Below are 18041 nucleotides of genomic sequence, written 5' to 3'. Positions count from 1 at the left end.
ACTAGATAAGCTTTCCAAAGAAGGAAACATTTCCAAGCTTCTAACTCATCATATAGAAACCATACATATATATACAAAAGGCTACAAAGCATACAGGAGCTCATAGAAGCTACAAAAGGCGAAGAGAAGGTAATAAAACCACATCATCAATCCAAAACCCATATCAACCAATCAAAATCCATCTACAGATTCTCAAATCATATCTTGACATACTCATCCATGATGATAAGACCTCAAAAAAAAGGAAAAAAATGCTTGGCAAAAGCTCACGAAAGCAATCAAGACCTAACAAGTATCAACAAAACACATCAGAACATTCTAAACCAAATAAAAACCACAATGAGCAATCAAAGGATATTCAACCCATCCAAAATCATCTTAGCACTCGCAAAATCAATCATAAAAGAGTCAAAACCCACAAAAGCCTGCATCAAATGGGCAATTAAGCTCCAAAAACAACAAAAAAGAGCTAAAAAATAATCACTTCAAGCATGCAACATTGTGGAATTTGATATTTAGGCCTTAACACAAACACATGCCCAACCAACTAAGGTGCCACTTATTGGTATGACATTTTATCCTTAGAAACTTAATTTTAAATAGGATCACAAAAAATAGCCTTAGAGAAATTAGCTTGAACAAGATGGCAAATTTGAGTACATTACATCATGCCTACCACCTAGGGAGGGGGGAGGAGAGGCAAGACATTACTTAATATATCGTCAAACCTAATAGCAGCACTCAGTCCATCAAGTTGATGCCACTTTCAAATTGCCATGCATCATGGCCTTCATACCAAAAAAGAACATTGCCACCAATGTCAGGAACAAACCCATAAAACCCCCTATGCCAAATTTTAACTTGCAAAAACCTTGCCACCAATCTCAAGAACTAACCTAGGAACTCCTATGCCAAAGTTTCACTCGAATCTTTCATTTTCAAAACTAGGGTTGATTTTGTCTTTAGCTCAAGCTCAAGATAAAGACTCCATTTTTCCCTTAAGCTCAAGGCAACAATTAGTGTGCTCTTTTTGCTCAAATTTTTATTAGATTGTACTTAGTTTCTCTATATGTTGTAGACTATACCATAATTCCACTATTTAAAGGCATTGATCTTTGGATCCCTAGTAACTACGTGACCATCGTGGTAAACCACACATTGGCCAAGTTAAAATGATCCATTTTGGAACATGATCTTAGGGCATAGGCTGAGATGGGACAATAGAAGAGCACAAACTAGAGAATTTGCATCCCCACTTGGATGCATTACATGCTTTTTGTAGGGACAGAGACCTCACAGTGAACCTTTGGAAAGCCAAAGTGTTGGTATTCAATACCTGGACAACATGGGTGACCCAACCTATGTATCATTTCATATTCGAAGGGGATGTAGTGGAGTAGGTAAGGGAATACGTATACTTGGGAGTCACCTTTTTTGGCCCAAGATTTTCACTAAGGGGAGCAGCTAAAGTTGGTGGACTAGCACGAAGCGTCCTAAAGGAATTCTTGTTGCCTTGTAAAGTATGTTGTTCTTGTGGTTTAGCTATAACCTACTCGCTCTTACCCTACTATCCTTGGGACAAAGTTGAGTACTAGCGCATGTAACTTGTTTGAGTTAGTATATACTAATAACTTATATTGCTCAATCAGGAGGATCTTTTCACAGGGACATAGAATATACAAGCTTCATCTTCTTCGTAGAACTCTTTTAAAAAGATAGACACAAACCTATATAAGATTTTAAGCGATAAATTCAGTGAGTACTTAATGCTTGTTCAGACATGTTTTGCTCATTGAACAATCTTGTTAAGATGAAGAACTGGTATTTGGGAGGATCTTGAAACCTGCTAACTTCAAGACCAGTTCTTGGATCTTGAAATCAGTCTTGTCAATCTAGCAGCTACATACCTCCAGGACGGCACATCCCCTCCCCCTCCCCCTGCACACAATTAATTAATTAATTAATTTTAAGGCAGACCTCATAGTTTTAATAAAAGGCCATGACCACCTCCCAGTCTAGAGTATAAGGATCACTGTCAATGCTTGAGAAATATAAATAACAGGATAAGTCCTTCTTCCTTTTGCAGCAATTTAATGAATTCACATCTCCCTCCATAATGGGGAGGAACAATTGGGCATCAATGCCTTATGGAGCAGAAACAAGTTACAGAGAGCTCAACACCATTAAAATCATAGGAGAAATAGAGCGAGACGCGCAAAGTAGCCTCAGCCTTTCCGGTTTGATTGCATATCAAGGAAGAAAGGAAAGCACATCAAGGCTTGATGAGAGCATCTGTGTCTACAGGGTGATTTTGGTCACCAGGTGCTATGCTTGGCAATCGCAAGCAGAATGAATGTACAAGAAAGAGAGGTGCATGCTAGTCTACTCTGCATAATCAAAAACCAACACCCTTTATCCTGGCAACTGTTGCTCCAATGCAAGCATCAATAAAATCATCCTCAATGAAGTCTGATGAGAAAATTTGTAACCGGTCACCAAGGCCCTGCTTGAAGGCCTGTGAAATAAAAAGCCGGGCATAAGGTTGAATGCGTGCGGTTACTGGCTTTACACAAACCACAGCACTGGTTTCTTGTGGGGTGCATGTGTTTTCAACTCTGTAGAAGTAGTTTCTCATGTTTACCGGTGGCTGAAAAGCAAGATACATCATGTTGTTGTGGAATTTTGTGTATGGAAGGTCTGTATTCGTCCAATTATCTCTGAGGTATGCACAGCTCCAAAGTAAGCTCCCAGGAGAAGGAACAGGTGCTTCCCGTGGCTCCCAAACACAAAACACTCTTCTGGGAAGCAGCTCATTTAATGTCTTCCCAAATGCAGTCACATCTTGAGGGATAAGACTGTCTTTAAGCTGATTTATCAACCATGTGTCTAGATCTGATGGATCTTCATGGCCATACTCGGTACGGATCTCAAGCACAATAAATTCTGATGTTGTCTCGCTAAGGAATCGTTTCACATCACTTATCACAACATCAATCTTGTAGCTTGCCAGCACTCCATGATAAATAAAACCATCCTTTCCTACCCTGATATCGAGTACACGCACTCCATGCAGCAGCTGTCTGTAGATGGAAAGACTTTGGCATTGGGCAAAAGGTCTTGTTGTATATGGTATACCTACTTTGTCAGTTGCAGAATCATGTGTACCCGGCCAAACTATGTCACATACTCTGGCTTTGCTGGGGTCTAATATTTTCATCCACTGCTTTCGATCAGAGGGATGGTAGTCGTCTCCTGGGAAGTCTGAGCCTTCAGCTTCCTGCAGCTGTTGAAGTTTCTTTTCTTCATCCACTACATCTGCGTACCTTCCCAACTTGCTGCCCATAGTTGATCAGGAATGATGCCTGAGACAGCAAACGGTTCTGTCAAGTGGACAGATTGCAGAACATTTCAAAGAATAGATAAGAGGGATGATTACAAATCACAAGTCAAAAACTTGCATCTTTGGGAATATCAGACAGGTTAATTGAGCAAGTGAGCAGCTTCAACATAAACATGATAAAATCTAATGTTGGCGTTCAACAGATGAGCTTCATTTAAAGCTAGAGAAATTGACAAGGCATGAGAAAGCAGAAAAATCCACACAAGTTAATCTTCTTCGCTAGTGCCGCAAGGTTAGCACTTTCTCATAGACACGTTTTACCAATTTCTTACACTTCCCAATTTCTTATGCCTGTTAGTGTTCCTCCAACTTGTTTCAGGGCAAATAAGAGCCCACTAAATAATCGGTGCTACCTGCACTAAAGATCTGGTCATAAGGCTCTCTGTTATACATGATGAACCTGTTCATAATAAAGTGGTATAGTGTATAGGCAATTGAACAAACATAAATTGTGAACCACTGGCTCTGCTGCAATCAATAGAGAACACAACATGCATCAACTGTACACAGGCAACCTCCACCTTGTTTCATTAAGGCTCAATGTATCATTAAAATCAACAGAGTCAGGTAAAGCTTACTTGTATGACAGCACTAACACACCTTCCACAATCCAAGCTATTAGCACAACATCATCAACTCTACACACAGGCAACCTCCACCTTGTTTCAAGAACTGGGAAGCTCCTGCACTATAGACTTGGTCGTGAGTATCTCCTTGATAAAAGGTAAAATCCTGTGATAATACTATCGCAGTGTATCATTAAGATGAACAAGGTCAGGTAGAGTTTTCTCATATGATGTGGTTAACACATCTTTCAAGTCCAAGTTATGGTTCAAATCTTCTATCTTTCCAAATATAGCAGGCTTCTCTAGGGCGTAAAGTTCACCCAATCAGAATCCTTAATAGGAATCAACCTGTGATAGTTGATTCCTTCACACCTTGAATCAATCATGATACTGGCTGTAGAAGTCTTTCAAGCTCTAGTGAGCATCCGCCGCTCTACCCAAAGTATAAAATTCTTCAAATAAGCATCCCCCAAAACAGATTGGCTGGTGAGGCAGATTAGAGGCTATATCTCTTAGAAGAGAACAAACAGTGTGAAAGTGGAAAGGAATGTTCTTATCATGATGAGTTGGGCCCTTCTAAGGGACAATACCCTAAGAACTCCACACTGAATTCAGTAAGCTAATCAAGGAGAAGCTCAAGCAACTTTCAAAGTTGTCTTGACTTCTAATGTTCAGTAGCACTCAAATGGTTCTCTTTCTTCATATGATCCAGTTCGTCTTTTATTTTGAGAGTTTATCTTCAACATCATTATAGGACCATTTCCTGGCCTTTTGTATTATGAGTTCTTATTTGGGCCTTGGCACTAGCCATTTATCTGGCCGCCAAGTTCAGCACATTTACTAGTCATGCAGTTTACAGGTCATTCTAATCCTCATTTCTTGCCTATTTGTAGGCAGCTTCTGTACAATGCACTCAATTCTCTGTTCATCAATTCTCGCTTCTACCTTCCCCCTCTTTGTATTATCATTCGACCCGCTATGTAACACCTTTGTTTCCATCATGGTATCAAAGCAGAGACTCTATCCTCTGTTGAAGCTTGCTTGCAAGGTGAATGGTCATTGTTCATAGGAGCCTTGCTGCATTTTCTATTTCTAATACCTGCTCTCACCGGCCATTTTCACTCAAGAATGCCCTCACGTGATGTTTCCCACAGCCTTCAAGCTGCTCTGGTTTTTGCTGAAAACCCTGCATTTCACAACACATTTACATTTGCCTCCATAAATACCTAGCACATGGCTTCCATATTTATAATCAGCATTAGATTGGCAAAAGACAATTATTCTTTCTGGAAGATATCCGTCAAGCCCAACCTGGAGATATACCAATATTGGTACATGATCAAAGGCAAAGTCCCAGTTCCCCAGAATGCTGCAACAACCCCCCAGCAGTGGGAGATCACAAATTAAGCATCCCTAGCTGCATAGCAACACAGAAAGGTGGGAATGGGGCCTCTTAAACAGGGCCATTCCCTGACTGTCCGGAATGGGAATGCATGCAACTTGGTGGAACCTTCCCTATCCCATTCTTGAAAGCGTTTCAACTTGGGGGGACCGGGGCATTCCAACTGTAGGGAGTGTTGTAAGGAACACCGCATTCCAGCCTGCCTGCTGCTGCCAAGTGACCGTTTTAGCCCAGCTCGACTTGACATTTGTATCTACTATCGCCCTTGCAACTTGGACCTTAACTCTTTCATGATATGTACTTCAACCTTCAAACATTTACTCTTTAGACTTCTTTAGTAATATGTAGCTATTTTGCAGCATCGATTGGTCTTGATATGTGATGCACCATGCAATTTGTTAGAAATGGAGCAAAATAATGTTTCGAGTCTGTCCTTGAAGTCCTTGGTTATCAACCATGAAATAACTACCATGTGCATCACATGTGCAATGCAATCTTGCACATTTGATTGTTAAAATAATCAAATGTTACTAGCAAGATTAAACCATCTCAAATATTCCATGTCCTCGTGACAAACCTTCCCCTTTAAATCCTTGCAATCGTCCTCAATTGCATTGCATTGTGCCAAAGCAAAAGTGTACTGCACTGGAATTTCCGTAAGGCATCACAATCACAACATTGGTCACTATTGTCTAACCATGCTATATACCCCCAAAACTTACTGAAATTTTCCAGCCAGCATAAACATCAAATAAAACTAAAAAAGAGTCTAGAATTGTTACTAGAAACCCATTGGATGCATCCATAACTCATGTTTCTCAACTATTCTAACTTCATAGCCATAGTAAAGCATAAACTTAACATAAATCATGCTGAAACTGTCAATGGCATTGACTAACATGCTACCGTCCATGGAACTAGCTAAAAACCATTGAAAACTGAGCATAATCTGATCATAAACTGATTTGAAAACTAGTCACTAAGTGCTGCAAATGTGATCCCAAGCTGATCACAAACTGAGTGCAAAAAACTGATCAAAAACTGATATAAAACCGATCCAAAAGTGACAATAAACTAATCTCTAACTAATCAGAGAGACTTATCTCAAACTGAGCATGAACTGATGCAATAGTATAGTTTTTGTGCCCAGGTGAAACTCATACTCATCTGCATACATCTCACAATGACTAGTACACTGAGTAGTGACCTCATGGCACACATATTAGCACAGTTCCTTGGATACATGCTAAATACATCCGAGATCCACTACACACGAGAGATATCCATAACTGATAGAGTGAAAGTGCTACATTCCCCTTAAGCATCAGGCACAACTCTAAACCCTTGCTCTGCTCTGAACTTAGCTAAGCCCGAACTAAATTCGGCTCTAACTGAAAGGCATCTAGGTAAAGCTGCAACAACTAAGGATGGTTTGCCAAGTCATCTTCTTCCATCCACTTTGCATCCATTCATGAATAGTTTTGAAACTTCACTAAATATCTCTTGGAAACTTTACCTCTAACCTTTCTTTCCTTATGTGCCAAAATCTACTTGGGTACCAAGATCTCATCGAGCTTCTCAAGCTCAGGCTCAATTTCAACAGATACATCCTCAAATACATCACCACGAACAAGCCTCAACAAATTAACATGAAAGGCATTGTGTATCCGCCAATGTGGAGGCAATTTCAGCCAATATGTCACATCGCTGATCTTCTCCAAAACTTGCAAGGCCCCATAGTATCTCATACTTAACTTCAAATACAATCACTCTCTTCCTTTCATCTTTTTCAACCTTGCCTTTTCAAAATGCACCAATATATAATCGCCCTTTGTAAACTGCAAAGCACATCTATGGCGATCAACTACCTTATTTTACTTTTCCTGTGATCTCTAAAGTGTATACTTTATCTTTGCATAAGCTGCATCCAAGTTTTCCACATAGCGATTAGCCTCAAAGATCTTATCTTTAGTCTACAAAATAGGTGGTACCTTCTTGCCACCCTCGATCACTTCAAATAGACCCACTATGTCTTGTAGTCTAATACATAGCACCTCAAAAGATCCAACATTGTGGAATTTATCTCTTCGGACTAACCATTTATCTGCAAATAGAACGATGATAAGAATTTCAATGTAGTATCCATATTCTCAAACAACCCCTTTCAAAATAAACTGGTCATCCGAGGATCTCAATCACTAACGATCAACTTTGGCATACCATGATATTTAAAGATGTACCGTAAAAACAATCGTCCCATATCATCAGCCTTTATTTTTTTCCTCACCGGAATGAAATGGGCATGTTTGCTAAACCTACAAATAATAGTCAATCTCCCATCATTCCCTATAGGTGTCCTAGGAAGCTCTAACATAAAATCTATAGCAATACTCTGCCAAGGCCTATCTGGAAAAGACAAGAAATGTAACAAACCCGACATCTTTTGCCTATCATGCTTAACCTTCTAACATATGATGCATGTCCTAACAAACTACTCTACATCATGGCTCAAAGCTGGACATTTAAAAAAGTGCTCCACTCCTTTGACTGTGATATCAATATCTCCATGTCCTCCTGCATATGAAAAATATGACTTTCAACGATCACTCTAGACCTCAATTGCTTTGTGACACACAGTTATCCATGCATCATCAAAAACCCATCTCTAAACACAAAGTGCTCATGCCTTTGGCCATTGCAAAGCTTATCATAAACATTAGCAAAGTTTGAATCAGCAACATACTGCTCCTTCACGGCAACCAACTTAGTGTGATAAACCATGTTGACAGCTGAAATCTGAGACTTACGTGACAATGCATCAACCACAACATTCTTTGTATCATCAATATGTACAATCTGAAAATGAAATATAGAGGGAAAGTCTGCCTATCTCATATGCTTCTCTAACAAGTGTGTCTGCGTCAGAAAGTATCTCAAAGTCTGAAGGTTTGTCTACACTATAAAATCAGCCCCTAACAAGTAATGTTCCAAGTAAACAGTGAAATTTTCTCTCTATACCGTGGAGAAGATAGCTCTCATAACCACAACTTGGCCATCTTGCATTAAAACAACTCCAATGTTGTTTCCATATGCATTACACTAAACCACAAATGATTCCTTAGATCAAGCAACACAAGCACAAGATCTCAAGTCATTTTCTTTAACTTTTCAAAGGCTGAAATTTCCACTATTGTCCATCTAAATGGCACATTTTTCTTTTGCAAACCATGCAATGGAGATGCAATTTCAACAAACATGCTTACATACTTCCTGTAGTAAGAACATAAACCCAAGAAGCTGCGGATCTGATGTACAATCTTCAAAGGTGCCTATAAGCATACAGCCTCAACCTTTGCAAGGTTTATACAAATACCATCACCCAATACAATATGCCCCAAACGTGGATTTCATGCAAAAAGAATTCACTTTTCTTGTCATTAATGACCAACTTGTGCTTATGTAGCTCATTGAACACAATGTCCAAATGCTTTCTATGCTCCACCTCATTCTTTGAATAGACAATCATGTCATCAAAGAAAGTGTCCACAAATCCTCTATGTAGCCTGAAGATGCTTGAAAGTTGTTTTAGGCGCATCCTCCAATCTAATGCATATCTAATGATACCCACTTTTCAAATCTATACAGCTGAATATGGCTGCCCCTTGCAATCTATCCATAACATCATCGATCCGAGGGCTCAGAAACCAATTCTTTATCATGATTCTATTCAAAGCACCATAGTCAATGCACATACACCAGAACCGTCCTTATTTGCACCAAAAGCACTGAAGAACAAAAAGAAGATGAATTGGGCTGAATCAGCCCTTTTTCTAACAGCTCATTCACTTGACTCATAATCTCCTACTGGGCTACACTGACTCTGTAGAGTGGCCTATCAGGTGGGCTACTTCCAAGGATAAGATCTATGCCATGATTTTTAGACCGTTCAAGTGGCAGCTGCTCTGGAAGTCACCAAGAGAAGCAATTAGCATACATTTTCAAAAATGAAATGTGATCCCTCTCTAACTTTGACATATTCCCAACTTTTTCATTATGAGCCTTATCTTTAGTAAAAACCAAGTGCACTAAAAAGTGATTTTTCATTACTTTTGAAATGGCAGCAGCCGATACAACAAGGATAGATTCCCCTTTCACTTTACATAAAGTATCTTGGTCTTGCCCTTATGCTGAATAGTGATCGCTTTCACATGTAAATCCATCACTGCATGCATACGATGGCACCATGGCATACCAAGCAAAACATCACAACCCTCAAGTGGAGCAATAAAAAACTCTTCGCTATCCACATATCCCTAAATGTGCAACCGAAGCTTTTCAATGAGTGGTGTGACAAGCTCTGCATGGCCCTTGCATGCCATTCCAACTTTCCCATGGATCCCATCTCATCCTCTCTAATGCCTAGACGGGTTGTCATGCCTACAAAGATGAAGTTGGCATATGCACCATTATCAAAGAATATCAATGCATGCTGACCTCTAATTTTGCCCCATGCTCTATATAACTCAGTAGCATCATCATTGGATTGATCATTAACAACATCGTGCACCAAACCAACTAATATTTTGGGCTTCTCTTCCTTAGGATCTCCCTAACTTTCTGATTTTTCAGCTTGCTACCTATTAGGACAGTCCTTTGCAATGTGTACTTCTTGTTCATATATGAAGCCTTTATTTGCAACTATCAATTCTCTACCTTGTGTCAATGATTTCCAACCCTTTCTTTACTATTCTGGCCTCTTTTCATGCTAATTTTCAGATCTACCCCTTTTCTCAACCTTTGACCACTTTTTATTCAGCTACTCCCCATTCTCTTGGAAGCCCGAATCCTTCCCACACAACAAAGTATCAACTATAGCAGCAGTTTCTATAAACTGAGATATGCTAGACATAGTGGGCTTAATGTAAAAACCCTGATTTCTTTGGGCAGCCCACATACGTATTTTTCCACTTACTCATGAAGGGGTACCTAACAATAAGAAGTGACAGGTAGCAATGTATCCCAAAACTTCTTATTGTATTGCTCTAAATTCTTGCATTCCTTTGCATCAAGTTTATTCCAATTTGCCATGATATCCACCTCAAAATTACTTGTCAACCAATCCAATGCAAACATTTACTTGAACTATATCCACGGTGACGGTACTCTACCTTACATCAAGACTATAGGCCACCACTGCAATGCATTTCCCTTCAAGAAAGTGGGTTGCTTTCCAAATCTTAGAGGATTTAATTAAGTTTCCTCCTAAATAGGCTACATCAAACTAGTAAATGAAAGTCAAAGCTTTCAGCCTATCTTGTGCACCACTGAAGGACTTAAACTTCATTCCTTTTCCATCCTCAGGCAAACAACATCGACAGGCCTCCACACTATTTAAGCTAGTTCACATTGACTTGTACTTGAATTATAAATGTGTATCCCATATCCTACTGCATGGACCCTGAGTCCTAACTTTCTATCACAAGATATCCCCTTCTTGATGTCACTAGATACAAGTGTCTTGTTGGACTCCTTTGCAAGCTTAGTAAACGACTACTTTATGCATCTTGCGTTATCTAGGGAATCAAATCCTACAAGATCATGTACGACATGGGAGTCACTTTAGCAGGATGGAGTGACTTAACTAGGCTAGAGATGTCAACACTCAACATTCCACTACAAGTTTTGCCTTCTCCCTTGGATTAGGAGCCATCTCATGGAGCAACAAGAAGCACAATACCATGGTGTTATCTTCTATGGAGACTGAGTATCCGCCCTCTCCCCTACCACCTATGAGGAAGTTTGGCTCCACAGAATGTTGGCAGAGATTGACTTTCCACAGACAGAACCCACAAAGAGATAGGACCCACAGAGCTATGCATGGATAACTATACTACCCTAGCTTTGGCAAAGAACCCCATGTTACATACCCGTGAATTTGACAAAGTATACTATTTGGAAACTAGTATATCTTTGGTTCTTGAAGAACAAACAATAGATACAAGTTACATGGATGTAACAATTTAGTCATAAGAGGTTTCTTTACTTGTGGATCTATTCCTATGCCTTTTGGAATACACTTCAACATATTGCTTCCATTTGTGTTGTTGGAAAATGCATGTTTGCACAAAATATGGCTTTAGGATGGCCATCAAATAGAGCACTGGCATTGTAACAAAAACTATAATTGTGCAGTTAGTCATAGCTTGCAAGAACCTTTATGTTTATGATGTTGTAGGTTTTAGTCATGGACTTGTGTTAAGAGCCTTTGCATATGTTGGTTGGTTGTTTTTGTGCACCTACAATTGGTGTGAGCTTTGAGGATGATCAAACATCTTATACGAGAGTGGATGAATCTCTCATTGTGACAACTTGTTGTGTTTGGACCTCTAACAAGTATAGCACATGCTATGTTGAGTTTGACATGTGAATGGGATAGATTTTTTAAGATGCATGGTCGATTTTAGTATCAAAAGAAGTTGTCTACAGTTACATGGCATCAAGGTACTAATGCTAGTGAGAAAGTAGTTAAGACTTTCTTTGGATAACACTAAGACAAGATATGGATGCTTTTGGAAGGAATTCGCATTGCCTGAATGAAGTTATTGAGTTGTTGTATCTTTTGTCTTTGTAGACAATGAGCTTTGAGACCTCTACGATTAATATAGTAGACACTCACATTTCTACAACTCTGCTCGGTTATTTACTAGTGTAGTAAGTACCACTTTAATAGCTATGGACTTGTATAGTTGTGATTGATAGTTTACTAGTGCGGTGACTACCATCTTACAAAACTATACATAGTAGTACATGGAGTAACAACAATGTTCTTGGTTGCATGTATAGACATTTATACATTTGCCAATGTATGGAGAATCAAAAGTATACTTGGTTACTTGGAAACATATATAAACAATTTGTACATTGCTAGTACATTAGCAATACATGGAGATATATAGACATTTGTACATTTGCCAGTGTGCTTGGTTACTTAAGTATATATAAACAATTATACATTGCTAGTACATGAAATAATAGCAATGTATTTGGTACTTCGTAACATGTATGGACAACTATACATTAAGAATAAATACAATACAATGTATGAAGAGGGGAATATGTTACCAAAATTAGAAATTGACTTAATTATTTAATCAAAATAAACTCTAATTCTAGTACTTCTAACTCTTGGCATGGAAACCATTGCACTGATAGTGACAAATTTGATATCAAGGCACACAGTGGAGAAGTATACAAGCTATGTGGTACAAGGACAAGGTAAAAAAAACAAAGTACAATATGAAATTTTCATTAGATTGAATGTTTACACCTTAGAATTGATTACATTGCAAGTTTCGCCCAATAAGAAGCTCACTTAAGTTGTAAAGAAGAACCTGAGCTTAAGTTTGATCTAGTGAGCAACCAATTTATGATTAAGGATCCAAGCATTAATTAGCTGTTAATCAAAAACGAGATTTGATTAAGAAGTAGTTGGTTACTCAGTTAGATTCTTAATCTAGCCTATTTGGGGTATCTTTCTCCCTCAGTTAAGAAACCCAAGTTTGGAGACAACCGTTCTTCTCTTCTTTACTACAAAAACTGCAACTTTCAGCCATGGAACACGAGTTGATAGCGTGTCTAGAGTAAGGACAAAAGCCAATCTTCTCCTCTTGGTTTGGGGAATCCATTGGACAGCTCTGTAGACCCATTTAAAGTAAGATATGTTGCTGTTTTTTAATCTAAATTTCATCAAAACAAGTTATTACAAAACAAGGGCTGAGATCCTCTCTTCTCCTCTGAGATCTAAAGCCTTATGCATTTTCTAAACAACACTGTCATTCTCACAATTTCATTGCAAGAAATCCCTCCGTTTGTTAGAGCAACATTGTGGGACTATGCTACACATGACAGCTATCAAAGCAAATGCTCTGTGAAATTGGTCTCAAATGCCGGCTGTCATTTTTAGGGTTTTGCAAGCTAATGTGTCTGTATGCATTTTAGAACACCCTACAGTTGAGCTTGGAGGCCAACATTGAAGGTAACAAGGTCTTTGTGCATTTATGGATCAATTGTATTGCATAGAATCGCGAAAATAGAGCCATTCTATCGCAAGACACACATGGAAAAATTAGCAAAATGCAATGTTGTACCTAATGGAAGGCATATAGTAGGGAGCAATTGCCCTTTGAAATTAGGCATGAATTGAATGCCAGTTTGCTATGGCAATAGTGCAGGTCTGAATATACTTAGATTGACGGTGGATTGGGTGTGCACAAGTTAGAGCAAAGTGTTGGGATTAATGCATGAACAAGGCTAAGGCCTTGTAAAATGGATCGAATCAGCTTGGAACTAAGATTGGCATGTATTACACATTGTTTGGAATGCATAGCAACGTGGGACCCAATTCGCACATCCCACGTCACTTTTGCAAGTCACTTGGACAGAGAACAACATGTATTTATATATATTACACTTGTTAGAGTGTGAATGAACAGATTTATTACACATTTGGTTAAGGTTGGTGAGAGTAATTTTATACACCATAGCTAACTCTAAATTGGTAAGCTTCAAAACATGCTAACATTCCCCCAATTAGAGACCCTTTCTTTGTTTATCTGCCTCAACTTCAAGAAGTTTATCAATGTATCTTTTGATTTGAAGGTCATCTAAAGTTACATATCTCTAGAATGACGAAAAATATGATCTAAAGTTCTTCACCTTTGCGTTTTCGCATACTAAGATTTTTGAATGTGTTTTATGCTTTTACTCTTCAGCTTTAACCAGCCTTTTGTCAACAGCATGCCTTTCTTATTTATTCCTGAGATAAGACACACACCCCAAAACCACCACAAAGTGAAGAAAGAAGGGAAAGGGGGGGTATTCTAAGGGTTCTGTGGGAGGAGGGGGGTGTGTGGGTGTGCGCCCTCCCTCCAAATATTAGCCAAGAGTGAGGGCAAGAGCCACACTGGCATTTTTTCTATATGCATATAGGATAGTTAACGAGCCAAATAAACAACAGCACTCGATCACACTAGGACCCTCCTCGCTGACCCTACCGAGGAGAAGGAGCTACTGGGTGTTCGACTAGGCAAGAGCTTATCGGCCTTACACAAAAGCATCATGTGAATATGGGTGTTGGGTGTCCAACCAAGTGATGCACCCTAGCAAGACTTGAAGTCACACCTCACAATTATGAGCCCGAGTGTTAACCACTAGGCCATCACCTTTGAACAGCAAGCCCTTCGTGTAGTCACATTCAATATGCAATTGCTTATCCATGATCCTGAAACTGAGACAACAAAACCTTTGCTTGAATGCATTGAGCCTAGATACTCAAAGAAACATTGGAAAGCTACACAAAGGTAGATGTGGGGTTAAGGTTCAGTTTACTGCTCAGTATGTTCAATGGAACGAGAAAGACTAATGGAGATTGGCTGCCCCTCCAAACCAATTTCCATTAATTATACTGAAGTTACTGAGCTCACAGTTCTTAGGGACCAACACTTGCTCTGGCCTGGTTCGTACATGGAGCCAGATGATACCATATCAGAGAAGATGATGAATACCTTCAAAAAGATCCACAACATACTGACTGTAGTGCTCAGCTCTACAATTTTTATAGTGGCTGCTGAGCAGCAGAAGTAGTAGCATGGCTCATTTGGAGTTGAAACGAGGAAATTCTACATGCAGGCCAGGACTGAAGTTGAAAGGCAAGGCAGCAAAATTGATATTGCTCTGAGACACGTTCAGATCTACAAATACCAATCCCCACAGCCATTTTCTTGCTTTAAGGCCGCAACACGTTCTCCCATACAAACTACCGAATGCTGTGTGCACATGTGGCTACACATTCAAAATGCTGATTGCCTTCTTAACTAAGGAAGTACATCTGTTTACACATCCAGACTGTGATTATACTGTTAGCCGCTACTGCAGTGCCTTGATTCAAAGGCTCTCTTTTGCATTTAGAGGCACATTATACAGCTGCATTCCAGGAGCTTGCTTTGAGATTTAAGTGCCAAAATGAAGCCACAGCTGCATTTCAAAAGTTTGAATCGACATCTGAGGAAAAGCTCACATTCGAATAAAAACTGAAGCCAGGGCAGCTCTACCACAGAAATCATGAAAATGTGTGCAGGAAGAGGGGGACAGGATGGATGCATACCAGGCAGGTAGGAGCAGGAGTGGCCTTGGCTTGTGCTGCATGATGGTGATGATGATGATGATGATGGGAAGCTCCGGGTTCGAACTTCGGGCAACAGCAGCGACAGGGAAGGAGCAAAAACGTTTAAAAGCTGCAGCATTGAAGAGTCAGCATGCACGAGGGTCATGAGTCATCCTGACGACTAGTACGACAGGATAGCAGCAGCCAGTAGGTAAATGAATTGTCCAAATGTCGACCCTCTCATCAGGAGCTAGATAGTGTCCGGATCCATGATCATCCTTTTTTTTTGGGTAATTATTCATCATCAGATCAGCTGCATCGTCTGAGCTTATTGCACTCAAGACGTGCAGGTTATAAGTTCATATGAGCTCATCATGTACGTCGTGATGATTGTGATGGTGTTGGTGATGGTTATTATAATGAATATGGTTATAAGTTCATATGAGCTCATCATGTATGTCGTGATGATTGTGATGGTGTTGGTGATGGTTATTATAATGAATATGGTTATGGTTTTTATATCAAAATGTGCCCCAACTTGGAGCTTGGTCATGCCAAAACACTCTTTGACATCAAGCATAACCAATGAGAGAAGTGTTGAATCTTTAATCGATCTCGATCCACGACTCGCTCCCAAACCGAGCAGTTATGAAAAGCTTTACCAATGTAAAAACTTTCAACTTTTATGCTTCTAGACTATTCCCAAAGCCTTGTCTAGCATCTCACAAAGATATAACTAAAATGAATTCATCTTTATGTTGTTGAGTTCTTTTCCAAAGCCTTGAATGGCATCTCACAAAGATATAACTAATATGGATTCATCTTTATGAACTTTAAATCTTCCTTTAAACTTTTCGAATGGTTTATTTCAAAAAATTTGCAATTTACCTCATATTAAACCTCACTTTTTAAGTAACATTGTCTCCTAGTTGTGAAAAGTAGTTTCAATTAGCTGATACATGAAGCCTTCTCATCCTAGATTGAGGATTAACTTTGGAACCGGAGCCATTTTCTTCTTCATAGAATAAGGAAAGGCACACATTTTCCTTTTTGGATAGTATTGAGGGTCTAGCCACTCAAGATGGCCATGATGGCAACCCTCACAATGTTCTTTCCATCTTTGGATGCACAACACGAGCCACCTAGGTGTAATTTTTGTTCTTTTCGAAAATTGAACTCCTCCATGGAATAATCAACACCTTGCATTTAGATGGCAACAATTTATCCCTCCTTCTTACCATCTAAATATTGATCAAGTCTTGAAAATTTGCTCATCTAGGTGACCTGATGAACTTTCTACAATTATTGGCCATGATAATAGGGTGCTCACATTGATGGCCTATATGACTAGGCCCTAAGAAGCTTTTCTCACGACCTAAACCAACTCAATTTATGAAGCAAACCTATTCTTTTCTTTTCTTTTTTCTTTTTTGGAATTATGTAGTAAGTTGTATTATTAAAAAAGATTAAGAGTTTGTACAGAGCAATAATACGTTGTCTATGCAACTTTGATGCTATCACCTTAGCAAAATATGTCATTTGCCATCGTCTAAGGGAATTTAAATACTGACCTATGGCCCACCAAAAATAGTGACAGCTTACCTATTCTTGAGCAAGGTTTCCAACAGATGTCTTTGAGTGATGCTAAGATTGCAGCCACCTCTAGACTTTGTTGTTAAAAGTCCACGAAAAGAAATAAGTCCACATTTTCATCTTATTACTTTTCTCAAGTCTTACTTTTCTCCATTTGGAACTTGAAAAATAATTTCACCTCTTGGCTTTATTGTTGCCAACCCACAACAATACATAAGCCCACGTTTTTGTAATACTCTAAAGAACATGAAACCAAAGAAAAGAGTGGGTTGACAATACCCAAAATAAATTGAAAACATGTGGGACATCCATTATTTTCAAGTCCAAAGTCTTCTAATCCTCTTAGTATTCCATTGAAAGAAGGAAGGATATATCAACTTCCAAGTATCCTCTTCTAGAAACATGCATCTAGAACTTGGCCTCATAGGCCGACCATATCTTACACATTTGAAAGATATTAGCAAGCTTAGCTATCGCATTTCTTTTAAAAGCATCTCCTAATAATTTGAAGAGATTGTGTGGTGCCTTAATAACAACCATCCTTACTCACCCAATAGGTAGCAAACAAATTTAAAATCTTAATCAAGAGAAATAAGATTGAGTGATTATTTCTTGAGGTAACATTGGATTTACCTACAAGAATAGCCATGGTTATACTCAATTATTGTAGAGGGCCTTCATGTAAGTTAGTGTAGAACGTCAATGTGTGGCTCATAAACATTCTCCTTTTATAAGCATGATGCTTGGGAAAGAAATCTATTGATTGAGAAGCTCATATGAAGGCAAAGTCAAATCAAGCGAGATTTGCAATACATTTTATGCTAGATCTAATGTTTATCTTTTTACTACTTGGGTTTGTGGAGTTTTTGGCATGTTTGTTGTGGTTGAAAGACATGTAGACTATCTTGGTTTGGCTTG

At 39.0% G+C, this 18041-nt stretch overlaps 1 protein-coding gene across 3 annotated transcripts; it reads right to left on the bottom strand.

Annotated features, from left to right (window-relative positions):
• Positions 1-2050: 2050 nt before the first annotated feature.
• LOC148017712 (uncharacterized) lies at positions 2051-15864 on the bottom strand. 3 transcript variants are annotated; one of them, XM_087661620.1, is made up of 3 exons: positions 15532-15864; positions 5946-6023; positions 2051-3362 (listed from the first exon to the last, which is right to left on the bottom strand). In XM_087661620.1, the coding sequence occupies exon 3, from the start codon at positions 3341-3343 to the stop codon at positions 2396-2398; it is 948 nt and encodes a 315-aa protein (XP_087517746.1). In that variant the 5' UTR covers positions 3344-3362; positions 5946-6023; positions 15532-15864; the 3' UTR covers positions 2051-2395. The 3 variants fall into 3 exon arrangements, with proteins under 3 accessions (XP_087517746.1, XP_087517745.1, XP_087517744.1); XM_087661619.1 differs by lacking the exon at positions 5946-6023 and having other exon boundaries at positions 2051-3380; positions 15531-15863; XM_087661618.1 differs by lacking the exon at positions 5946-6023 and having other exon boundaries at positions 15531-15862.
• Between the last annotated feature and the right edge of the window lie 2177 nt (positions 15865-18041).

The sequence above is a fragment of the Lygodium microphyllum genome, chromosome 21 (assembly GCF_053477565.2).
Source record: "Lygodium microphyllum isolate KBCC chromosome 21, Lygodium_microphyllum_v1.1.10, whole genome shotgun sequence".
NCBI lineage: Eukaryota > Viridiplantae > Streptophyta > Polypodiopsida > Schizaeales > Lygodiaceae > Lygodium > Lygodium microphyllum.
Note: the sequence above shows the minus strand (reverse complement) of the source record. Positions and strands in the feature narration are given on the sequence as shown.